The following is a 26,605-nucleotide window of genomic DNA, read 5'->3' as shown; positions in this document are numbered from 1 at the left end:
TTTTGTGACCTAAGTATTTGTTTCTTTTCTGGCCTTGAACTTGGAGTGATCCTCCTGCCTCAGCCTCATGAGTGCAACATGGCATTTCTTCAGTCTGATTTTTTTTCTCTTGTACCAGTGTTTAGGGGCATGCAGCATAGCTGTAGATTATTATGTGTATTCCCATTAAGAACGTGAAACAGACATCACCAGCCCCCTCAACCCCCATAGTGCTCTTTGTGGTTTTGCTCCTTTCCCTCCTTTCAAATAACCCTAACCTTTTGTGACAGTGACTTATTAATTTATTTGTATTTTAGAACTTAAACATTTATGTGCCAGGTTTTTTCTTTTGGACTACCAACCAGCTCCCACATCCTGATGTGGAGACTTATTAGTTATGAATGCTTGGTCTAGCTTAGGCTCATTTCTGGCTAGCTCTTCTAACTTAAACTAACCTGTTTCTCTTTATCTGCCTTCTGCCTTGGGGCTTTTTACCTTTATTTTTTATCTTCTTCTGTATGTCTTGCTTTCACGGCTTTGTGTCTGTCTGGCGGCTGCCTGGCTTCTTGCCCAGGTGTGCCCCTCTCTTTCTCCTTGTCTCCTCTTTCCTTCCTTGTCTCTTTCCTTTGCCTACATTCCTCTTCCTACTTATTCTCTCTGCCTGCCAGCCCCACCTGCCCCCTCCTGCCTAGCTATTGGCCGTTCAGCTCTTTATTAGACCAATCAGGTGCCTTAGGGAGTTGTAAAAGAGCAACACATCTTTACGTAATTAAACACACATCCTTACGTTATTAAACAAATGCAGCACAAAAGAAATAGTTCCATAGTTAAATATTCAGCACAAACAAATGTAACACATCTTTACATAGTTAAAACAATATTCCACAACACATTTGTTTTAGTTAACTTCTCTATTGCCATGACAAAATTTCATAACCAATACAACTTATAAAAGAAAGTATTTCGAGAGCATGATGGGGAAACATACAGAGACGGCCAGGCCAAACTACTGGAAAGTCATGAACTGTGGACCAATAGCTGTGGAGCCTCCATGGGACTGGACTAGGCCCTCTGGATAGGTGAGACAGTTGTTTAGTTTGAACTGTTTAGAGGGCCCCCTGGCAGTGGGATCGGGATCTGTCCCTGGTGCATGAGCTGGCTTTTTGGAGCCCAGTGCCTAGGGTGGGACACCTTGTGTAGCCTTGGTGCAGAGGGGAGCAGCTTGGACCTGCCTCAGCTGAATGTACCAGGCTCTGCTGGCTCCCCATGGGAGGCCTTGCCTTGGAGGAGGTGGGAGTAGGGGGTGGGTTGAGGGAGAAAAGCTGGGGGTGGGAGGAGGGAGGGGAGGGGGATCTGTGGTTGGTATGTAAAATGAATAGAAAATTTCTTAATAATAATAATAATAAAGAAAAAAAGAGAAAGTATTTCATTGGGGGCTCATGGTTCTAGAGGGTTAGAGTCCATGACCATCATGGCGGGGTGCATGGTAGTAGGCAGGCAGGCAGGCAGGCATGGCGCTCAGGCAGTAGCAGAGAGCTTACACTTTATCCAATAAGCATGAGGCAGAGACAGAAGTAATTGGGAATGGCATGGACTTTTGAAACCTTAAAACTTCTACCAGTGCCACACCTAATCCTTCCCAAACAGTTCCAATAACCAGGAACCATGCATTCAAATATACGAGCCCATGGGGGTCAGTCTCATTCTAACCATCACAGCAGTCCTGAATACCAGGGGTTACTTTGTTTCCTTTGAAACTTAACCAAAGCCAGGGCCATGTCGTATCATTTGTGTCTTAGACGTTTCCATTTAACACTTAAGTTTAAGGTCCATGTGTTGCTCCTGGAGCTGTAGTTTGTTCTTCATCACAGTGTAGACTCACCGTGTGACTGACACAGCCGAGTTGCCTAGTGGCTTCTTGTCCTGCCACCAGAGAATGAAGTGGACAGACAGAGAAAACCGAGGACTTTTCTTTACACTGGAGTGACAGATTGAGTGGAAAGTGGACATCTAAACTCTTGGTGACTGGCGGGATGCCAACCAAGTGGGAGGGGGTTGTCCTGGGAAGTGTTACATCTCTAAACCCTTTGGGATGCCGGCTGAGTGGGGTCACCAGCAGGTGTTAGCTCTCAAGCTCTCAAGCTCTCAAGCTTGAGGTACCCAGTGAGAGAGATGGGCAAGTGATAAGCTCTGTGCAGCCCTTGGGATGTCCGCTGAGAGAGGTCGTCTGTTGGTGTTACCATTCTAAGCTCTTGGTGGTGGTGGTGGTGTTACCAAGAGCATGCTCTGAAGGAGTCTAGGGAGAGCAGGTCACCAGAGTGAGTGTCAGGAGCTTTGGTCCTGGCGCTGAGGCAGGGGCAGACCTTCTTCTAATGAAGGGTGCAGTTCTGCTTCGGAAGAGCTGGGCTCTTGTCCATCATGTGTGTTGGCCTGTACTGACAAACAGGCTGCAGCATGGGCTTTATATAGATTCAGGTGGCCTGGATGTCTGGGGACCGTAGGCAAGTGAGGTGAAAGCGGGGAGAGCTTCTGAGAAGGGGGTCTGGCCTGTCAGCCCAGAAGGGATGCACACATCACCAAGGTTCCCTATCAGGTGGCTCCTTTCCCCTTGCTCCCCTGGGACTAGCACTGGCCTTCAAAAGGCATGTGAAACACCTTGTGCTCTGGGGTTTTAGAGCCCGGCTGCTGCCACCCGTGGGGAGGGCTGCTGTCCCCACCCCCACCCCACCCCATCGCGACTATACCATGCTTTATCCATCCATTCTCCTGAGGTTAGACTTCTAGGCTGCTTTTAGGTGTTTAACCATTACAAATACTGCCAGTGTGGACAGTCTCCTGCTGTCCCCTAGGGACGTGGACCTGGGAGTGGGACAGTTGTGTAAAAATGGCTTTCCACAAAAATTTCCGCTTCAGTTTGTATGTCTTGATTTTGACTGGCATTGAGAGCCGTGTCACGTGCTGCTTTTGCACTTCCGTGTGAACTTTGATTTGTTATTGTGAAGGGCCCACTCAGCTCCTCTGCTAATTTTTCTATAGAATTATCTCTTTATTGGCTTAAAAGATACATAGTTATTATGGACATGCATTTCTCATTATGTCTTGCAACATGTTACTTATTGCAAATACCTTCTTGTGTGTGCGTATGTGTACATGTTTGTGTAGCGTGTGCACGTGTCGGGATGAAGGTTGATGTTGGCTGTCTTCCTCAAAGATTCTCAATCTTGTTTTTTGAGACAAGGTCCCTCACTGAACCTGCAGCTTGCTGATTAGGCTAGACAGGCTGGGCAGCAAGCCCCAGGGGTCCTCCTGTCTCTGCCTCCATGGCTTTTGTGATTTCAGGTGTGTGCCACCATAACCTGGCTTTTCTGTGGGTGCTGGGATCAAACTCAGACCCTCACGCTGTGTGAAGACACTTTGCCATTTGACCCATCTCTAGTCTGATTCAATTCCCATTTTAATGGAAGCAGTTGATCAGTGGAACTTAGGGGAAACTGTTTTGTGCTGTTTTTTTACCGATTCGGCTCAACAGTTCTTTCCTGATTCCAGGTTATGCGATGGTTATTTATTTAATCTTCTAGGGTTTATGGTTTATTTTGCACAGGTAGTCAAGAACCATGTGTGCAGGCAGGCTCTGAAATTTTGCCCTCCTTGCAAGTGTCACAAATGCTGACAAGAGGCCCGAGACTTCTGGGTGGGAGGCAAGTGGATTTGTCACTCACTTGAGCGGCACCACCTGTGAATCTCCTGCGCCTCAGTGCTCAGAGGCCCAGGGAGCTGAGCCCCAGGTGGACTGCAGGGAAGGTGAGGGAGGCTGAGCCCAGGGATCTGGGATGTTTATAATGGGCTGTAAGTTTACCTGACCTTTGCCCCCAAGGGAAACATGGTCTGCTCTATTGGGTCGTCAGCAAATCTGTGTGTGCATTTCTTGGGGAGAAACACTGACATCATAAGCCTGTTTGTTATATAAATGCCCTTAAATGGTATAGAATAAAAGGACCAGAAGCCCGAGACCCAGGGACAGTGATCTCTAGAGGTGTAATCTACTTGTTATGAATTTGTGTGTGGCTGGGACAGTTCATTAATTGCGTTTGCATGCCAATACCTAGTTATCCCAGCTTCTGGTATTGGAGGGGTGGGGAAGGCTGTCTGCTGAGGAACAGCGGGGAGGTGAGCTACAGGGTCCTTGTAGCAGAGGTGAGAAGTGTGAAGAGGCTGAATCACAGGCTGCAGAGAGAACTGTCAGGGCTCCCTCGGATGGTAGAGAGGAAAAGGATGGAGGAAAACAGGTCTGGAGTGAGTCTTTGGATCTTAGAATACATTTTGTTGGGCCCGAGATGGCTCAGTGGGTTAAATGCTGCTGCACAGGCGTGAGGACCCGAGTTCAGATCCCCAGAACCCACATACAAGCTGAGTGTGGCAGTGTGCTATCTAACTTCAGTGCTGGGGACAGGGAGAGAAAAGTGGATCTCAGCCAGTCTAGCTGAACTGGTGAGAGACCACGTCCCAAAAAATAAGACAGAGAATGGTAGAGGAAGACAGCCAGCACTGCCCATCTGTACATGTGGTCAAGAGCACCCATATGTTGTTTATGCACACACGTACCTCTCTCTCACACACACACTCAATCTTTTGTACCCATATACTATATAATGGAAATTTGCAAAGAAAGTGTATTTTAACTGTGCACTGAAGTCACAGATGCTAGTCTGACTGTAGAAATTTTCTGCCTGTCTGTCTAAACAATACATTGAACACCCAAATAGATACAATACAAATCTAAGCAGAAAACCTCCAAAATGTGGGCTTCTATTTTTTTAAAAAATTTGCTTTTGAGACAGGCTTTCACTGGATAGCCCTGTCTGGCCTGGAACTTGGTATGTAGACTAGGCTGGACTCAAACTCACAGAGCTCTGTCTGCCTCTGCCTCGTGGGTGCTGGAATCAAAGGTGAGTGTCACCACACCTGGCCTGTATTTAAAATTTCAAAATATTTCATGTAGTTGTTTTGGGGGCGGGGGCATGGGTGTGCACATATGTACCAGTGCATGTGTGTAGAGGTCAGAGGACAGCTGTGAGGAGTTACTTCTTTCCACTCTGTGGGTTTAGTGGGTCAAACTCAGGTGCCTTTCCCCACTGAACCATCTCTCCAGTCCAGTGTTTTTCCCCCTTAGACATGAGTGAGCCATGAGCACGTTTTCCCACTGAGCCGTCTCACTGGCCAGGCTGTATTTTTTTAGTCTGTTAAATATTCACTCCATGAACGAATTTGGGACGAGAACTTGGTTACATGTGTCACTGACCCAGTATTGCCATTCCTGCCTGTCCAGCTGTTTACAGCTGTTTCCTTCTGCTGTCACTTATCCCTCTGTTACCGTCTGAGCAGCGTCCTTGGCAGAGTAATGTGTGATATTTTAGGAACACAGCTACTGTGTATAACAAATGGAACAACCCACAGAGCCGAGGTGGATCTCCCTCCTAAGTCCGACTCCATGGGGCAGAGCAGCCACGCTCAGCATTTCATAGAAAAGAAGCTTCATGCTAGGATTTGTCTATGGTGATGTTGAACGCCCCCCAGATTAGAAACTCCCAGAAGCTCCTCCTGCCTTCAGATGCAAGGGACAGAAGGGAAGAGGTGACCACTCAAAGCCTAGAGCTCCGGGGAGGGGCTTGAAGGGCCCCTTCTTCCCTGCTCCCCGGTGCCTCTCCCAGAGTGTGACTGGGAGCCACGGTTTCCCTTCCATCCTCGTCCTCCGCAGTGTGTGATTGTCCGATGAGACAGTCTGTTTTTACCTCTGTGACCTCACACACACAACGAGAGGGACAACCAGTAGTTGAAAACACTTAGTTATCTCGCTAAGTCTTCAACTCTTCAAGAAATGGAGATACTCCCAAATCTGAATTTATGTAGCCACTTATGAAGGGTGAGTTCTGCATCCAACACTATTATTTTTACCAAAGAATTCCTTGATGATAATTTAAATTAAGCCGGTTTCTAAAATAAGTTTAAAATACCTTTCGAATGGTGGAAAGTGGCTGGGCATGGAACTTTCCACTGCTGTAAGTGGTAGGTGAGGTCATGGCTGTTTTCCCAGGAAGTAAAGAATATAGTGTTTGTTTCTACCTTTTCCCCTTATCAGTGTCTCAAAATAGACCAACAGTAAGTTTTTTTGTTGCTGCTTTTTTGCTACAATGTCCGGGACATCTCATTTGTTTTTAATCCTTTAGCCTTGAGATAAAATGACCTGGCCCAAACAAATGAACAGTAAGGACCTGGTGGCTGCCAGGCCCTGGGGGAGTTTGGAAGGGCAGCCTTCTGGGAGAGACTGTTTGGGAACTTGGGGAGCCTTGGTTGCTGAGAGGAGGAGAGCATGGAGAAGAGGCAGGAAAGGGGGTAGAGGGCACTGAGTCTGACTTCTTTTATGGGGTCTCATGTTGAGGGGAGCAAGCTCCCCATCCTTCACACAGCAGTAAGGTCTCCAAAACTTACCTCCCCACCCCCGGTATCTACGGTTTCTGATGCTGCATTCCTTTGGGTCACAGGCTTCCTAATGGTTCTTAAGCTGAACAACGTTTGGTTTTGCATTGTCTTTACTTAAATCGGTGTGTATTCATTTACACAGTACTGGGCTTCATAAGCACATTTGCATGTATCAGGGATATGAAGTAGCTCCTAAGGTAAGCAGGTTTGGGCTCCCCAAGGCTGAGTTTGGGCGACTTTTGTGAGACCCTGAAAATGCCCTTATGGCTAGATGGAGGTTGAGTTTGATTGAGGGTAGCCTGAAAAGCTCCCTTTTCCTTTCCTCTCCCCCTGTCTTCCTCTTTTATTCATTTTCTCTTTTCCTAGTTGCTTCAAATCTCCAAAAATGGCGAATGTGAAATGAGCAGTTCTTCCCTCCCACGAGGCCATTGTGTGGTGGAAGCCTCAAGGGTCTCGCAGGGCACAAGCCCCTGTGGTGGAGAGGGTCAGTCTTCATGGGGTTCTCAGCTTTAGAGCCGACCATGAAGCTGCAGCCCAAGAGAAAGAGGAACTGTTCATGCTTTGTGGGCATTTCTACCGCTCCTGCCCCTCGCTCCTGCCAGAAGGTTCACTGAACTCTGGCTTTCCTGGAGTGAGTGAGGGAGAGGCTGGGCTTAGGGAGCTCTGGGTACCCAGGCTGCCTGTGCAGGTTATAATCTGCAAGAGCTTGGCTGAATCAGCCCTTCCCAACAGGCTTCACTATCTACAAGCTCCTGACTTTGGCTATTCCTTTTAAACCTAAATCTATAGTCTTTGTTGCTTTGTTTAGTATGAAGGGACACTTCTTATGGTTGAAGAGAAGTCAGAGAGGACCAGATGTTTCTCTTGTGACTTCCTGTTTAGGTTTTTTTTCCCCCCAGGATCGTTTTAAAGTTTTATGGTATCATGTTCCAGCATATTTCTTACGAAGTAATCCAGAAGAAAATCCTTCTTTTCATTATTTTGAACTACGAACAATGAATCATCATGCTTTCTCTTTTTTCTTTTGTCATTTCTTATTGAATGATGGGGAATTCGTTTTCACTTTCTCCACTTCACTTATGGCTCCCAGGCCAGGAGACCACTTGTTTAGAGACAGTACAGCTAATGCCATACAGGTCGGAAGCACCTGGCCCCTAGCGGCCAGTCCTGCACACCTAGCCCATGCATCCTAGTCTGCTTTCTGTGGCTGTGAAGAATACAGCAGCGTATAAGCTTTATAAATTCTGGGTAATTTATCAAGAATGAAAAATTATTCAGCTGGTGGTTCTTGAGACTACGTTCAAAAGGTCACATCTGGTGAGGTCCTTTTTGCTGGTGATAACTCCGCTGAGTCCCTAGGCTGCCTAAGGCATCATGGAGAGTCATGGAACCATTTTTGGGAACGGCAGCTCTCAGGAGGTGTTTCAGAAGCTCCAGGTAGGAAGTTGAGGACCTCAGGTGGGAGACTGGCAGAGAAGCTCAGGATGAGATGAGCTAAGCTCCTGAGCGAACCTGAGCATCTATTCATGGGAATGGAGACAGGAAATGGAAAATGGATGCCAGAGTTGTTTGGCATGTAGACTGGATAGAGGTGTGTGTGTGTGTGTGTGTGTGTGTGTGTGTGTGTGTGTGTGTGTGTGTGTGTGTGTGTGTTGAGGGCTATAACACAGAAAGAGGGAGCTCTGTGGAGTCTTTGTGACCCCGTTACTTTGATTGTGTTGGGCCAACAGCTTTTCTTTCTGAGAACCCACATAGCACTCGCTTATGGACTGCTTATTTTTGAACAAACGTCTTGATTCAATGTTTTGTCATGAAGGATACATCTTACTATTTTCAAAGACAAGTCAAATATATCCATGTCTTTCACTTAGGACTCTCTGTGGGCTGATGTTTTTTAAACAGGAAGATTACCTGTCATCTACCTTTTACCCACTTACCTGCTTACCTACCTATTTACCTGTTGCCCGTCTATCCATCCATCTGCACACTCACACCCTTAACACTTTTGTGAAATCTGGACTCCAGTTGTGTTTGGTATTTTTTGTTTGTTTGTTTGTTTTTTGTTTTTCGACTTGAGACAAGCTGGGGCCAGTTGGGAAGAGGGTACTTTATTTGAGAAAATGCCTCAGATTGGCCTGTGGGCAGGTCTGTGGGGTATTTTCTTTACTGATGATTGGTGTTAAAGGGCCCAGCCCACTGTAGGTGATGCTCTGCATAGTCAGGTGCTCCTGGGGTGTATATGTAAGAAAATAAACCAAGCAAGCCAGGAGAAGGAAACCAGTAAAGAGCATTCCTCCCACAGCCTCCGTGTCAGCTCTTGCTCTGTCTCCCCTTCATGATGGACTCTAAAATGTTAGCTGAAATCAGCTCTTTCCTTCCCATGTTGCTTTGGTCATATTGTTTAATCACAGCCATTGAACCTAACTAGGACAGCAGTTTTCTCAGCTGTCTGGGTAGTGGATTTCAGTAATTGAGAACTCAGTAAGAGGCAGGCGAGGGGAAGAAGTTTGATAAATTTTGGTTTTGAGATCTTTTGAATATCCAAGAACATTTCCAGTAGACCACTAGGTGTGAGAAATAATGACATTCAAGAGACTTCAGGATTTTTTTTTTTTTAGTTTTTCAAGACAAGTTTTCTCTGTGTAACTCTAGCTGTCCTGGAATTCACTCTGTAGACCAGGCTGGGCTCGAACTCATAAAGATCCACCTGCCTCTGCCTCCTGAGTGCTGGGATTAAAAGTATGCACCACCACCACCACTCAGTGAGGATTTTTAAGTCCGTAGCACATATAAGTGGCTAACTTACATATGATCATAGAATGAAGGCAACAAGAAGGCTGTTCAGAGCATAGGAGATGTAGGAGGCAAATGGCGTAACCCTGGCTGAACAAGGAGCAATTCCAGAGGTGACTGAGGGCAGGAGGCCAAGAAGAGTTTTAAGAGGGATGGTCTGTAGAGTTAGAGTACCCAGAGGGGAGTATTAACTAGGAACCACACTTTATCCTGGGGCCCTAGAAGTTAGGTGATTGGTAGAGCTGATCACGGGGAGCCAGGCGAACAGTGTGCCATCAGGAATGGGTGTGGCTACACGTGTTAGAAAGTGTTCACTACAGAGCTGATTGACCTGACTGTGCTTTTCTCACGACACCCGGGAGTGGGCGGCTACAGTGTCTGTTCTCCATTTAGTAATGTCAGGCCTCCATCTTAGCTGGCTGCTGCAGCCTGAAGACATCTCACGCACAATGTGGGGAAAAAGAACAAAGGGACATACTTGATGCTAAGAAATGAAAAGCTTTCCAGAAACTCCCACCCCAGCTGACTTCTATTTAGGTACGATTAGCTATCAGACATGTGACTGCTTCTAGTTGGAAGGGGCATTGGGGAAACGTGAACTGCTTGCCTGGGCTGGAACAAAAATCTCTCCCAAGGAAGAGGAGAGTCTCATCAGTGAGTGGGCAGCAGACAGTTGGCTTTAGTTGGGTTGAGAAGGGGGTGGGAAGTAAGAGAATGAGGAGTCTGTGTCTGGTCTCCTTGGGAGGCAGTTCTGATAGGTATGGGGTGGACAAGCCGGCAGCCATTGGAATGTGGGAAATCACGGGGAGGTGGCCTTTCAAAATGTGAAAGGCTTGGGTCATATCAGGTGGAGTGGGATGTCTGTGAGCCTGCCCTTGGGTGGTGCACAAGAGACCTGGGGTGAGTGAGGGCTGAAGGACATGGATTCTGGAGCCTTCTAGGGAAACAGGTTAGAGGATGCACATAGGGTGATAACCTGGGAAATATTACCTTGAGACAACCCCTGGTCAGGGTTGTGTTTTCCACTCTGAGGACTAGTGTGACACACTGCACAGACCATTCTCTCAGAAGTGGTTTCACTTGCATGCTGGTTGCTTTTATGTCAACTTGGCAGTAACCAGAGTCACCTGGAAGACGGAACGTCGGTTGAGAAAGGCCTTCATCAGGCTGGCCTGTAGGCAAGTCTGTAGGGCATTTTCTTGATTAATAATTGACGTCAGGGAGCCCAGTCCACTGTGGGTGGTGCCGCTTCTGGTCAGGAGGTTCTGGGTTCTACAGGAAGGCAAGCTGAGCAAGCCATATGGAGGAAGCCAGTGAGCAGCATTCCTGCTCGCTCTCCGCTTCAGTTCCCACCCCGACTTCCCTCCATGGTGGACTGTAAGCTGTAAGACAAAACAAACCCTTTCCTCTCCAAGTTTCTTTTGGTCATGGTGTTTATTACAGCAGCAGAAACCCTAACCGGGACAATTATCACAGTTTCATATGATATTACAGTGTGAGCATCTGCTTGGAGTCCACCTCCTTCCTCAGCTGGGGCTGACCTTAGGCAGGCTGTGGCCATGGGGAAAGGTAGTCCTCCTGAGGATCTCCTAGCCAAGAGCTTCCTGCCATCTGGGTGTGTGGGGAGGGATGGAGAAAGGGAAGTGGACAGGGAAGTTTCCCCTTGTTTAGTGCCAGATGCCTTTGAGCTGCGTGGTCTGGTGGTGTCGTGGTCTGGTGGTCTGGTGGTCTGGTGGTCTGGCGGGTGTGCAGAGCCCACTCCCTCTGCATTTCCTCGCTGAGCCATTGATTTTTCCCTCTGGCTAGTGTTTGGGATGCTTTTGGGAGGAGCTAATCTTTTTAAGGCTTTTTTGGATGGACGGCCTTTCTTAACACTTTGGAGACCCACTTCTGGCCCCAGGGTGTACTTGTATCTCACTTGGTGTTGGGGACATGAAGACTTCCTCCCTCCCTCTCTTCCTCCAGCTGGTTTGAGCCTCTGGATCCACCTTTGGGCAGGCCAAGCCCAATGAATGGGGCTATAAAATCCACTGGACTTTATAAAGAAGAAATTAATTTTTCCTAAGAAAAATAAATTAAACATTAGCTCCAAGAAATGAAAACAAAAGACTCTGAGGGGCCCTCATACTTATTCTCATTAAATGCCGGAAACGGTAGAACTCCCATGGTCTCCAGAACACAGAGAACACAGGGATACTCAGATGATATCTTAGCAATAGTTTTCATTTTTGTTATGTTGTTTTGGTTTTATTTTTATGGAACAGGTACTGCTGCCATGTAACAACCTTTCTCTTGAAAGCTTTGCAGATCAGTATGTCTAACTTGCTGTCATAGTCTAAAAGGACTGAATTTCTCTCTGCAGATTTAGTATAAGATAAATAAAGACGTGGTGGCTCTTTTTGTCATCCCAGCACTTCGGAAACAGAGGCAGGAGAGTCATGAGTTAGAGATCAGCCTGGTGTATGTATTGAGTTGCAGGCTGGCCAGGTCTCATAGCAAGATTCTGTTTTAGAAAACAAAGCAAAACAAACAACACCCCCAAACCAAAAGAGAAGTAGAAAGATAGAAGATAGAATTGTCCATGACAGATTATATTACATCAGGGAGTGAAGAGAGGGACTTCGCCTAAGCCTGTGGCTAAGTCAATATTAGTACTTTACATTTTGTAGTTTTCAGCATTATCTCAAGTCTATAAAATACCATCTGTGTTGAAAGAGCGATCCTAGGTTGAGGACTGGTTATATGTATTTTTATATAAAATGAAGGTTCTTGGGGCCATGAAGTTGACTCAGCAGGTAAAAGTCCTTGCTGCACAATTGTGGCAACTCTGGTGCCATCTCTGGAACCCACTGGAAGGAGGGAACCAACTCTCAAAATTGTCATATGACTTCCACAGGAACTCAGAATCCGTTCCTGCAACAAGCCCACACGAGGCCCGAGAACAGCCCTTGTCTGTATCTTAGGCAAGCCCTTCAGGGACTGGTGGTCCTAAGCTGCCTCAGCTAAGGGTGCAGAAGCCAGACCTCTTTCTACTTCTTCTCTCTTGTTCTTCTGCTAGGCTGTTTCCTTTCATCTGTCTTCCTAAGGAGCAATTCTGATTTCAGCATCATCTGCTTTTAGTTCATTCTTCTGATGGTTCCTTTTTCATAGTAGCCTTTTCTTGTTTCATGTATATACTACCTAAATTTGTCTGTGAATATTAATGAGAAGGCCTCAGTCCACATGCCCTGCCCAGCTGTTTCCTCTGATTCATCCTTAGCTTCCTTGTAGACATGTTTTTCTCATGTCTGGGTTTCCACAGTTCTCTGTCATTCCAGGTTGTCATTAGATTGGAGGGTTAGGCTGAGACCGAGACGTGTGGGTGGCTGGGGTAGGTTTTGTCTTTTTGCCTAATTGTATTCTCTCTTGAACTCGGGTGGGTGTGGTGATCAGAGGAGTTTGCAGTGGATCAGTGGGGACCAGCAGAAGACCGCAAAGAAGGGTTTTACTCTGGGAATGCAGGGCCTGACTCTTGGGCAGGCTGCCCTCTTATTTTAACTCCTGTCTGTAGGGATGTGTGGAAAGACCTTTAGCTTCTCTCTGATCCTGACATTGTTCTGGAGCCCACTCATCGTAAGGGGAGTCCACCCAAGCATGAGAGCAGGCTCCTGGCCTGTGCAAGCGCTCCGGATGTCTGTTGCTTAGCGGGTCCGTTAATGTCTGTTGTGTAGTCAGGTTTAGTATGAGATGTTGTTCTAAGTGCTACCCATATGTTAAGCCTCATGGAGCAGCAACGGTGATCACCCAGTGTGCACATCAGGAACTGAAGATGCAGAGTGCTTTGGCTTCAGCAGTCTCCCCAGCGTCTGTTTACCAGTGAAGCAGGGATTAGAACCGAGATGCTGTGACTACAGAGTTTGCCTTTGGATGTAGGAGAGGCGTGGCATCGGCCCGCTTGCCTTTCATTTATTTGTTATTTATTTATGGGTGTGTGCGTGCGTGTTTATGAGTGCTGGCCTGCATGAGGAGGTCAGGGGACAAGCTCAGTGTTGATCTTCACCTTCCACTTTGAGACAGGGCCTCTCTTGTTCTGTCTGCAGCCTGCTGCCCTGAGAACTTCCGGCTCTTTGCTCTTCTCTTATCTCTGCCTCCCGTCTCCTGGTGGGGGTGTGCTGGGATTACAGACTCTTGCTCTACTGTGGCTGGCCTCTAGTGGGTTCCGGGGATCTGTGCCTGGGCTGTCAGGCTCCTGCTGTGGGTGTGTTAGACACTGAGCTGTCTTCTCCGCCACCATGCAATTTTTAAAATGATCCCCATATTGTGCTTCAGGGATCGCTCCTGCTCTTTTGATGTTTACAGAATGTCGGCCTGGAATTTCCCTGGGTTCACTTTGATCTTGGGAGCTGTTCCCCACCCCCACCCCACCCCCATGTATTGGTGATAGTTTTCTCCCCTCTCTGATCCCATCTGCTCTCCATCTTCTAGGAACTTCGCACCGTTCACGGATTGCTGCTGGCTCCTCTCCTGGCTTTTCAGCCCTGTTATGGGTGTGTCCTCTGCCTCTCTATGTATTTGTACATTTATTTAAAGACACCTGGTGCAGCTGAGAAGTATGCAAGCTGTCTGCCATCTTGGCCCAGTTTTGCGGTGTTTCCCTTTATTCATGGCAGGTTGCTTATTTTCTCTTGTGGCTCAGTGTACACAGCACAGCGTAACAGCTCCTGCGGGAAAGATGATGGAACTCCTTACTGTGCTGGTGCGAGTCCACTGATCAGGGAAAACTGATCGGAATTGTCAAGAGTCTCATTTCTACTGTTGACACAGGAAGAAGACGCAGACCAGCATCACTTGCTCTGTTTTCTTCCAGGCTAGTGCTTCTCAACCTTCCTAATGCAGAGACCCTTTAATATAGGTCCTCATGTTGTGCTGACCCCAACCATACAGTTCTTTCATTGCTGCTTCGGAACTGTAATTTTGCTACTGTTATGAATTGTAATGTAAATATCTGATATGCAGGATATCTGATATGTGACTCCCATGGGGAGAGGTTGAGAGCTGCTGTTCTAGACAAGTAAATCAGAATGAATACAATGTATGTAAATGTAACATTGAGTTCAGGATTGATGGGGAGAGATAGCTAAGCCTATTTATTGAGACAGTACATGCACACAGGGCGTGAGTGACGTCCATAATATATATCTTGATATATTTTAGTGAATAATGTGTTCATGTAACCAGTTCAAGGCACAGGTATTAGGGGCTGGGGACACAATGCAGTTGGTAAAGTACTTGCCATGCAGGCTGGAAGACCTGAGTTCAGATCCCTGGCTCCCACTAAAGCTCACATGGTGGCACCTGCCTATAATCTCAGTGCTGGGAAAGTGAAAACACACATGTGGGCTTGCTAGCAGCTAGGGTAGCTAAATCAGTGGACTCCGGATCAAGGGGAGGCCTTGTCTAAACAATAATGAGGAAAGTGATTAAGACTCTCCTCATTGGCCTCTGACTGCCACATGCATGTGCACCTATACACATGCGCATACGCCACACCACATCCACACAAAGATGTCAGTTCTATACACATACACATACACCACACCACATCCACACAAAAATGTTGGTTCTATACACATACACATACACCACACTCACATCCACACAAAGATGCCGGTTCTATGCACACATATGCATACACCACACCCACATCCACACAAAGATGCCGGTTCTATACACACATATGCATACACCACACCCACATCCACACAAAGATGCCAGTTCTACCAGCACCAAGATGGCTCCCTTAATGCCATAACTTAATAATACTGATTTCCACCCCTAACTTCTAGTATATTCTGTTAAAAAAGATGTTTGTGTTTTGAATGTTTTGCCGGCGGCATGTATGTATGTGTGCCACGTGCAAGCTCGGTGCCCTCAGAGGCTAGACGTGGGTGTCAGATCCCCTGGAACTAGAGTAACAGATGGTTGTGAGCCACCATGTAGGTGCTGGGAACCAAACCTGGGTCCTCTGCAAGAGCAACAGGAGCTCTTAACCTCGAGCTATCCCTCCAGTCCTAGACATTCAGTAGATTCTACTTTTGACTTACGTAACTAGTATAACATAGATTGTTCTCCTTTATATTTGGACCTTCTATCATTAGACGCACAGAGCAGGAGTTTCTACTGCTATGATGAAACAGCATAACCCAAAGCAACCTGTGGACCCTCCAATAGCAACCTTCAATCGAGAGAAAGCCTTACCGACTTGCCTCCAAGCCCAGTCCTGTGGAGGCCTTCTCTTGACTGAGATTCCTTCTTCCCACACAGCCCTTGCTTGAGTCAAGTTGACATAAAACTAGCAAAACTGACCACTCGTCAACTCAGCACACAAACTTATCACTTATTAAGCCTTAACCTCCCTTTTCCTTCTTATCCCCCAAATCTTTTATTATCAATATCACAGTATAAAACGTTCCAAGTTTTAAAGCTTCTGCAGTCTTTAAAAATTCCAACTTTGTAAAGGTCCAGTCTCTTTGAAACATCAGGGTCTCTTTCATTTCTCTAAAATATCAAAAATCTCTGTAAAATTCTAAAGTCTCTTAACTGTGGGCTCCTGTAAAAGAAAATATAAGTTAAACACTCTCTTACTCCCAAAGGGGAGAACAAGGCCACAGTCACATCAAATCAAAGCAAAACCGAACTTTTAACAGTGTTACAAGTTGGACCTGGCGGTGGTGACGCATGCCTTTCCAGCACTCTGGAGGCAGAGCCAGGTGGATCTCTGTGAATTCAAGGCCAGCCTGTTCTACGGATTGAGAGCCAGGACAGGCACCAAAACTACACAGAGAAACCCTGTCTTGGAAACAAACAAAACAGTTGTTACAAGTTGAGTGCTTGATGTCTAGGACCAACTAAGAGGCTCTAGAGGGCCCGGGGAGCTAGCTGCCCTTATCAGGCCTTCCCTCCAAAGCCCCGTGTCAAGGCTCAGGCTGACTACCTTCCATAGTTTCTGCTGTCCTTGGGGGTTGTCTCACGCTATTGCCATCTCCAGAATTCTAGGGTCTCCTGCTGCACCTGAGGCTGCCCCTTCCCATGCCTCTCTTCAAGGACTCCGGGTATGTCACACAGTGCCAAGCACAAATTCTCTCCAGAACCCCTTCTTACTTTCAAAATCAGTACACTACCAGGTCACCTGCCAGCATGAGACGCAGCCTCAGCCCCCCTCTAGACTCTGGCTTCTGTGTGCCAACCCTAAGGTAACACATCTCAGAGACTCAATCAAAGCTGATTCTTCAGCCCCAGCTGACCATTACCAGTTGTCCCAGCAAAGCAGAAGTTTTCCCCCAGTGGTTTAGGTCTCTTGTTAATCACAGGTGACCAGACACCACAGATTTTTAATTCAAAATATCGAATGTCCCTGGTAGAGTCTTTAAGGGACTCTCAAACTTCTTTCTGAAACTTCACAATCCAGGCCTCCGCCATCTGCATTTCTTTTCTCTTCAGCCTCCCACACAGAACACCACACTGGGCTCTGAGCACTCAACAGCTTTCCAGCCCCAAGTTCAAAGGCTACTGCAGTCCTTCCAAAAACACACAATCATATCTGTTAGTGATACCGCATGACTTGGCACAACTTTCTTAGTTTGGGCTTCTGCTGCCATGATAAAACACCAAAAACAACCACAAATAACCAAAAACAACTTGGAGAAAGGGTTTATTTCAGCTTACAGTTCCACACATCACAGTTTCTAACCCCGAGGGAAGTCAGGACAGGAACTCAAACAGGGGAGGAACTTGGAGGCAGGAGCTGATGTCGAGGCCATGGAGTGAGTAGGTGCTGCTTACTGGCTTGCTCCTCATGGCTTCCTCAGCCCGATTTCTTATAGAATCCAGGACCAGCCGTCCAGAGGTGGCACCACCCACAGTGAGCCGGGCCTTCTGATATCATCCACTCAGAAAATGAATGGCAGACTTGCCTGCAGGCCAGTCCTATGGAGACATTTTCTCCATTAAGATTCCTTCTTCCCACATGACCCAGCTTGTGTCAAGTCGACACAAAAACTAGGCCACACAATGAGCTCCCTTGATGAGACATTTGCCTGCAATGACTCTTGTCGCCTGAGGCCCTCTGCCTTCTAGCTCCTGTTCCGAGTTGTAGTGCAGACACAGCAACGGTCCTCTCACTTGTTCATCCTGTTGCAAAGGACATTTGCACTGTTTCTGGGCTTTAGCTCTTTTGAACAATGCTGCTTCTATATGAATTTCTGCTGGTGAATTCCTAAGAGGGTAATCGCTGAGTCACAGGGTGTAGTGATTTGTAGACTGGTGTATTCATCTTTGGTAGATGCTGCCAAACTGTTTCCCAGAGCTGTTCAGGCAATGTGGACTCTTACCAGCGACCCATGAGTATTCTGTTGCTCCATTAATCTCAGGGGACACTTGTCCTGACATTCATGCTTTAAAATGACGTTAGCCATTCTGATAGCAATGTAGTGGCATCTCATTATGGTGTGAGTTGTATTTCAGTGATAATAACCAAGGTGGAATATTTCCATATGCTTATTGGCCATTTGGGTATTGTTTTAGTGTACCTGGGCTGTCGCAACAAAAATACCACACAGTGGGTGATTAAACAGACATCGGTTTTTGAGTTCTGCGGACTGTGGAGTCCATAGCAAAGGCAGGTGAAGTATCTGGCCAGGAGCTGCCTCATGGTTCACAGACGGTCAGGTCTCTGTGTCCTCCTGTGGTTGGACAGAAGAGGGTTTTCTGGGGTTTCCCTGGTAAAGAGATGCGAATCACAGTCCGGGAGCTTTTATCTGAGTAGAACGTCATTCTGACCCACTCTCTCCCAAGACCCCACCTCCTAACATGACCACATTGGACATTAGTGATTCGGTGTGTGCATTTTGAGGAGGCACACCTCTTTTCCCATCCCCTTTACTGTGGTCTCTCATTGGACAATCCTAAGCTCCAGTTTTTGTCTCCTGCTGGCTGTGGTGGGGTGACAATCTCTGACTAGGTCATTAGCCTTATCAGTGTTCTTGTGCTGTTTTCTCTAAGCCTTGCACCTGCGCCAGCAAGGACACGCTACAAGCACCCAGAGAAAAGGGAACAAACAGCCTGTCAGGGTCACTTCTGCGTGCCTTTCCTTTTTTTCCCAGAAATTTGGCCTCTTACATCCTGGTTTCCTTGGTTACAGTGTGCTCTGTAACCTGACGGGGGAGAGAGATGGCGGCTCACTCCAGGCTGGAGCTTTCTGCTCTCACCTTCTATCCTGTGTTACAAGACAGGAAATCCCCCCCCAGCCCCCGCAAACAAAGAGGCACCTGCACCCCCCTCCACTTCTTTCCTTCCGTCCCTGCCCCTCAGCCTCCGCCGTGCTGGAGCCTCCACAGCTAGCTTTAAGATTTGCAGTTTGAAGAGCTCTCATAGACCCTTCTTGCTCATCCTTCCCCGCTGCTGATGAGTTGAATCTTGCCCTATTTTCTGAGCTGATGGAAGTATGCGCAGCAGCGGAATGGCAGAAAGAAAAGACCGGGGAGCCGGAAGAGAGGGTGAATATCCTTGGGGAGCACTGCTCTCGGAGATTTATCTTGATGTTAGACGGCAGACACCATCAAGTCCATCCAACATGTCCCTTGACCATCTGGAAGTGCCCATTTAAAAGGCCCTGAATGTGTTTTTGTAAAGAAGTCATTTCACTTTTGGTTTTTCCTGTCTTTCTAAGTTTATGTGGCCCAGAGCTTTTCTCCAGCCCTCCTCTCCACAGAGCTATGGTTTCAGACACACATTGGAAAACACACTATGTAGGAACAATTTCAAATATCCCTATGTAGAAGTTTGGATTTTTTTTCCTTACATTTTTCTGAGATTTTGGTTTTATTGTTGTTTAGATTGTTTTATAAAAAATGAAGAAGTGGGGGCTGGAGAGATGGTTCAGTAGTTAGAAGTGCATACTGCTCTTGCAGAGGACCTGAGTTCAGTTCCCAGCTCCCTCATCAGCACTCCAGCTTTAGGGGATCCAATGCCCTCTTCTGGACTCAGAAGCTGTACTCGCCCACCTGTGTGACTGCCCACCTGTGTGACTGCCTGCCTGTGTGACCTGCCCACCCGTGTGACTGTCCACCTGTGTGACTGCCTACCTGTGTGACCTGGCCATCTGACCCTTTTCATTTGGGGTTAGTCTTTAGTACAGTCACTCTTTAATAGTGCTGCCTCCTTACTAGATACGTTAAATTCATGGCTTTGTCTATACTCCCTTCTTCCAGAAACGCTACTTCCTCCCTGGTGAAGTCATCAGCCTTCTAGGCTCTCTTCTGGGATGTTCTGGCAACTTCTCTATATCATTTGCTCCATTCCATGTGGTTTCTAGTGGCAGGTTCTGCATCTCTCTGCCATGGAAGTGTGCTTATTTCAGTGGTTACGTGGCTGGCTATGCCTCCATCATGGTGTTTCTAACATACTATATTGGCATCTTTGGCAGACTACCTAATTGGGCAGTTAGATAAAGCATATTGTGTCAGTTTGAAACATTGGGTTGCAGTACTGTAGTTTTGTTGATTTAGGCTGAATGATGCTGTATTGGTACAAAGCATAAGCTAAAGGACCTTTTCTGTTTTAAAAGTTGTCTGGCGACCTTTAAACATGGCTTTTGATGCATTCCCGGGTTTTCATCTGTGTGTGTGTGTGTGTGTGTGTGTGTGTGTGTGTGTGTGTGTGTGTGTGTATCTATCTATCTATCTATCTATCTATCTATCTATCTATCTATCTATCTATCTATCTATGGCTCACTATGTAGTCCTGGCTGGTCTGGAACTCACAGAAAATACCCTGCCTCTGCCTCCTGAATGCCAGAATTAAAGGCATCCCCAGACTTAATGTTTAAAATTCAGTTGGGGTTTTTGTGTGTGTGTGTGTGTGTGTGTGTGTGTGTGTGTGTGTGTGTGTGTGTATGTGTGTGTGTGTACATGTGTAAAGGCCAAAGGTTCATATCATGTGTCTCCCTTATTCACCCTCCATCACTGAGGAAGTCTCACTGAGCCTGGAGCTTTCCAGTTGTGCTGACTGGCTGGCCGGCAAGCCCCAGAGGCTCCTTCTGCCTCCCTGGTGCTGGAGTCACAGGCTCTCACTGCTTTGCATGGCTTTCTGCAGGTGCACACCACTTCACTGGCTTTTGTATGGCTGCTGGGGATTCAGATTCAGGTCCTCCTGTCTTTACAACATGGTTTTTACTAATGGAGCCATCTCCCTAGTCCCCAGAATTCTAAACTTTTGTCCCTATGTATTCAATTTACTGTTGATTCCTACTCTACTTGTACAATGCACATGCCCGAGCTCCTTGACACCCATCCTCCATGCTGTCCTGCGGCTTCCATAGCTGAGGAGAAATCTGTGTCCACACACTGCTCGCATTGTTTGCTTGTGCCCTCACGGGCCCCAGCCCATGTAGTCTTGGAAATTATATTTTTGAGATCTTGATATTGATTAATAATCATCTTTCTAAGTAGCCTGAGTATATCTTCAAAACTAAAGATTTGCATCTTTGTGTAATAGGAAAAAAACCTATTCTTTTTTTTGTTGTTTGTTTTGTTTGTTTTTCGAGACAGGGTTTCTCTGTGTAGCTTTGCGCCTTTCCTGGAACTCACTTGGTAGCCCAGGATGGCCTCGAACTCACAGAGATCCTCCTGACTCTGCCTCCCGAGTGCTGGGATTAAAGGCGTGCGCCACCACCGCCCGGCTAAAAAAACCTATTCTTAAATAATTGATTTTTTTCTTTTTTCTTTTCTTTTCTGGGGTGCCTTTCGTCTTGGAGCTTTTCACTTATTCTCTGCTCTGTCTCGACTAGTTCATATTTCATTAGAAAATAAAGTGCTTTGTCTTTTTTTTTTTTTTTCCATAATTCTCTTAAATACTGTCCAGTTGACTAGTTCTTGCTCTGACTCTACCCAGTCTGGTGTTCACCCTTGTCCTGGTTAGTCTGGTGTTTACCCCTGTGCCTAGTTAGTTATTTTGTCAAATTAGTACAAGTTCCATCATCTGGGAAGAGGGAACCTCTATTGAGAAAACACCTCCATTAGGTTGGCCTGGAGGTAAGGCTGTGGGCATTTTCTTGATTAATGATCGACATGGGAGAGTCCAGCCCACTGAGGGTGGTGCCGCCCCTGGTCCTGAGTTCTGCTTCAGGGCCTTCCTCTAGGTTTCCACCTTGAGCTCCTGCCCTGGCTTCCTGCATGAACTGACTCTAAGTGAGAGGCTGAAATCAGCCTTACTCTCCCCAAGTTGCTTTTGGTCATGCTGTGGCAGCGATGGAAGCCCCACTGGGACAATCCCATTCACTGAGATTTTCATGACCAGACTTTTTTTTGTTGTTTTTAAGACTTCTAAGTTTTAAAAATAGGTCTTTAAAGTTTTGTTATTTGGATGATTGTTTTTTGTTAATTGAAAATTTCCCTCACATAATGATTTTGACCATGGCCTAAACATTCATAAGAGGTTTTTATCACCTTGCTTCATAAAGCTCTTGTTAACAATGGATTCATGCTATATTGTATAATCTTTCTGCCTCTCTTTCTTGGCGTTATATTTATTTAGGATGTAGATCTAGGATAAATAATGTTGGGAAAATGTCCTTTGCCCTTCACACCCCTCTGTGCTGCGGGGAGCTGGTGGCTGTACTTTCTTCCCTCTGGATTCCCAGGACCCTCGCACAGCTTCAGTCTCTTTCCTGTGGCGATGCTGTGGGGATCTGCTCTAACCCATAGGGGTGGGGTGCAGACAGCCAGACAGGACAGCAGCAGAGACTGGCTTACATCTGAATCCCTTTTCCACCCTCCTTTGCTTTCCTATTCCCAGACCGTAGGCAGAGCTGGAGTCCACACTCTCATTCTGTGGCACACTCTCAGGTCCCTTTTCATCCAACAGGAGCCAGAGTCCCAGCTGCCACATCTTCCCCTGTGTGGGGACAAGATGACCTCTTCCCCCCTTGTGGGGACAAGATGCCCAGCAGGTCTGAGCCTTTACCTGTGCTTGTCATGCTGTGTTTGAGTTCTTTTTCAGGACTAGGAAAAGATTTATTCTGATTCTAATATTGCTTTTTCTTTCTGATCTTGTTTTTGATATTTAAGTTGTCATTTGTGTTTATTCAGAAAATAGGGAATGAATTAAACTGAATTTATATAGTCGCCTTGACGACAAGTAAAGCTTGCTTGAATATCAGTATTTAGAGTTCAGTTGGGTTTCCCTACAGTGAGGCCAGGTGACCTCTAGGGGTCCTAAACATCTTCAGAATGTGTATATCACGGTGTATTAGTCACGGTGCTCAGCACACGGCAGGTGCTGGATGCACAGGGCTTTTTAGTGATGAAGCATTGTGTATGGCCGTATTAGTTACTTTTCTGTTCCTGGGGTAGAGCACCATGAGCTCTATAAGGTTACTTATAGAAGGAAGGGTTTGGCTTATGGTTCTGCAGAGTCCATAACAGCAGGGGAGGAAGGGCAGCAGGTAGCTGGAGCAAGAGAGACCCCATCTTCACGTGCAAATGTGGAGCAGAGAGAGCAAGCTAGGTTGAAGCTGTGAACTCTCAAAGCCCACCCCAGTGACATACCACTCCAGCAACACTGTACCACCTCCTCACACAGCACCACCAACTGGGAACCAAGTCTTCACTTCCCCAAGCCTGTGGGGGAATTTCTCATTCAATGGTCAAGTGACTTAAATATCTAACGTCATGTATGTATTCCTACTTACTATCTCAAAATAGCTAAATATCCTGGGAGAATTCAGGTAAAGCAAATGGATTGTCACAACTCTAACCCGTGACTCGTACTGAAAACAAAGCCAGGCATTATCTCTTTCCAAATAAGAAAGGAGGCCGGGCGGTGGTGGTGCACGCCTTTAATCCCAGCACTCGGGAGGCAGAGCCAGGTGGATCTCTGTGAGTTCGAGGCCAGCCTGGGCTACCAAGCGAGTCCCAGGAAAGGCGCAAAGCTACACAGAGAAACCCTGTCTCGAAAAACGAAAAAAAAAAAAAAAAGAAAGAAAGGAATGGAAATCACATTTATTTCTGGTCTCAAAAGTAGAAAAACTCCTTTTCTCTTGCCCCACCATGCTCTCTGAAAACAGAGCTGTTGTAACCCAACCAAGAGAGCTCATTGAGGAGGTTTCGGGTCTAACTCTCAATACTAAGTGGATATTATCAGATCAGGATCTGTGCATGGGACTCTGTAGTTCCAACAGTGAAGGGAACTGTAGACAGCCGTACCAGTCATCTTTTACTGCATTACACACTTGCCCCAACCAAGGTGTGAAGGTCTACGATGGCTCCGCTCCCTCATGTGGTCTTTTATTCTCCCACAGGCTGGCCTAGGCCTTGACCACTGTGGATTCAGAGGATGACCAGAAGTGTCTATAAAACAGGTTTATAGCTATAAAGCAGTGGTTCTTGACCTTCCTAACACTGTGACCATTTAATACAGTTCCTCATGTTGTGGTGACCCCCAACCATAAAATTATAATTATTGCTACTTCATAATTGTAATTTTGCTAGTCATGAATTGTAATGTAAATATCTGATATGCAGGACAGGTATCTGATATTTGATCCATAGGTTGAGAACCGCTGCTAAAGTATATGACATGAAGCTCAGCTTACACTCCGTTTTGTTGACCAAAGCAAATGGAGGTGGAATGGGCATCCCTGTTTCTCAGTGGGCAGAGCTACAAAGCATGGCAGCCATTTTTGCAGTCTCCCATGGCAACAAGATAGAAGGCCAGAGATTGTGTAGCTTCCATTAGAGACTCAGAATATTACCTCCACAGTTAAGAACCAACACTTGAGGTGATTTTGCTCCTCACTGTTTGGTGTAGAGCATAGTCTCATGTATTCCTTTGAGAGTCACACCTCATATTAAGGGTTGGGATGGGGTTGTCTGATCCTGTCCTCAGCCTGAAAAGAGAGGACTTCTGTCAAGTGGATTCTCTTGAGGAACACCCCAAGCTCAGCTGTTTAAAACAGCACTGTTTTGGGGCTCAGGCTCTCGGGGCTGGGGGCGTGGTCAGCAGATGAGACTCTCCTGTGTGTTCCCTCAGCTGTGGATCAGCTAGGTGGCTGTGGTTCTGGAGTGGCCGGCTGTGATGGGGCGGTACCTGTGCCTGCATGCGTGGGTGCGTGCCTGCGTGCGTGGAACAACTTAGTGGAGCTGATTTTCTCCTTCCCCCTTCACATGAGGTCAGGCTAGAACTTGTCATCTGTTCTGCCTGGCAAGCACCTTTACTGTCTTGTTGGCCCCTGATAGTTTCCGTAAAGGACCTGGTTTAAAATTCAAACAGCAGAACCACGATAGTTCCACGGTTTTTGTTTTACTAACTTCGGAGAAAGGAGTATAAAGAATCTCTGTATAAAGCGCTTGTGTTTGTTTTTGCAGCTGTTTAGTGAAAAAATAAGTGGTGCCGAAGGAACGAAGCTAGATGAAGTATTTATGGACATGGAAAAGGTAAGGCTGCTCGCACATGTTAGGAAGGGGCTGTCCTTGCCGTATGAGAAAACCTCCTCCTGTGAGGAAGATTTCCTAGAGTGGAAATACAGAATGCTCAAATGCAAGCATGAAATGCACAATCCGGAAGGCAGGCCCTCCATGCTTCCCAGCTCAAGTCCGGCCCTGGCTTGAACCACATCCACTCTGGGCATGCTGAGAAAGGAAATGGGATGTGACTAACTAGTGCCCTCTAGTGGCCAGAAGTCAGAATGCACAGAAGGCGGGCCTAGGCTGCAACTCCAGGGCCAAAGTAACTAATTGTGCGCCTATGTCTTGGAGAGTCAACTATTTTTTGGACAAGATTTTCTGACAGATAGCAACTGATTGATCACTTGGGAATCTAGGATGCGGTTCCCATCTGTTTCAGCAGCTGCACGGCAAATACTTTTCTGCCATTAGAACCAGCAGGGTGAACCCGGATAAGCTATTTTATCTTATTGTAACGGTGAGGCTTTCAGGATCATATATGCAGATGGGATAATTTAGAAGAGCATCATTGGCTCGATGTGTCAATGATGGACTGTAACATGCCTACAGAGGACTGTAGAATCCGTCCCTTGTCACGTCCCCTGGTCGCCTACCTGGAGATAGCTTCAACGCAGGCAGAGCTGGGTCCACTGCTCAGCTTCCTCCCCTTTGTCTTGGGCCCTTTGAGCAGAGTCTTGTTCTGATAACTCCCCAGACCAGAGAGAGAGGCCTGAGCATGGCCAGCAGTGCAGGTGCGGGGAAGCCCGGCTCCGGGCTGTGGCCTGGGAGGGTGCCCTCTTTGATGTATATTGGACCTGGCCAGCCTTCCTCCAGGAAGGCCCAGCTTTCTACTCAAGAGGACTACAATTTCTAGAAATGTTAAGACCCTAAGAAGAAAAGCTTATTTTGTGTTTGATTTTGAAAAAAAGAATCTCTGCAAATTGAAAACCACACCAACATTTTAACATCATTGACACATCTGACATTGATTTTTAAAATTTCTTAATATATAAAGATAGGACATATGTTTCTTTACCATCAAGATTCTTCAATTCAGATGCTCAATTTAAAAACAAATGTCAGGAGGTACGTATCAGGGCTTTTAGAGTCATGGGCTGCGCTCTAGCAGTCCCGACAAGCTAGGCCCAGACACCTGTCCTCAAGAAGCCAGTTAAAGAGATGAGTAAGAGTGAAAAGCAGGGGAAATCAGTTTATTAGTGTAGCCACGTCAGCATCGAGAAGAGAAATACATGAAAAGTTCTGTGTGAAATGAGGTTCTGATTTCAGTAGTGATACTGGGCAGTGCTGCTCGTTCTTTTCAGGTTCTTTGGGTGCAGTTAAAAAAGGAATCATGGACCGGGCTACAGGGGAAAGTTTCTCAAAGTGAAATCCTAGAACACGGTAATCACAGGGAGGATAGCTCCCAGATTTTGCATGCTTGGATCCTCAGAACTGGCTGGAGAGATGGCTCAGTATGTAAGAGCCCTTGCCCCTCTTGTGGAGAACCAGGATGTGGCTCCCAGCACCTACTCAAACAGGGTGGGAACCTGGAGGCAGGAGCCTATGCAGAGGCCATGGAGGAGGGTTGCTTACTGGCTTGCTCCTTTTCATAATAGATCTGCATAAGATTGGCCATTATTAACTACACAGCACAGTCAATATTAGGCTGTTTTGAGATTTCCTCTGCCCTTGCCATTAATCCAGAATTCTTCAATTCAGCCTCAGGCAGACTTTTCTGAGTCTGAGAAACAGCCCCATCCTTTACCAGTATATCACAAGAATGATCGCTAGGCCATTTGCTAATCCTCTTCCCCTCTGAAAGTTCTTGAGCCAGGCCCCCACAGTTCAAATCACCCTCAGCACCACTGTCCTCCATG

At 46.7% G+C, this 26,605-nt stretch overlaps 1 protein-coding gene across 3 annotated transcripts in view; it reads left to right on the top strand.

Annotated features, from left to right (window-relative positions):
• The window catches only part of Sh3gl3 (SH3 domain containing GRB2 like 3, endophilin A3), a 131,718-nt gene that overhangs the window by 59,807 nt on the left and 45,306 nt on the right, over nt 1-26,605 (top strand). For all 3 annotated transcript variants that reach the window (XM_052713887.1, XM_052713889.1, XM_052713888.1), the window contains one exon: nt 24,651-24,719. In XM_052713887.1, the coding sequence (XP_052569847.1) occupies nt 24,651-24,719 (69 nt within the window). The remainder of the gene's footprint in view (nt 1-24,650; nt 24,720-26,605) is intronic.

The sequence above is a fragment of the Peromyscus californicus genome, unplaced genomic scaffold (assembly GCF_007827085.1).
Source record: "Peromyscus californicus insignis strain IS unplaced genomic scaffold, ASM782708v3 Scaffold_4__1_contigs__length_199733344, whole genome shotgun sequence".
Taxonomy (NCBI): domain Eukaryota; kingdom Metazoa; phylum Chordata; class Mammalia; order Rodentia; family Cricetidae; genus Peromyscus; species Peromyscus californicus.
The sequence above is the reverse complement of the archived record's forward strand: the minus strand, read 5'-3'. Positions and strand labels throughout refer to the sequence as shown.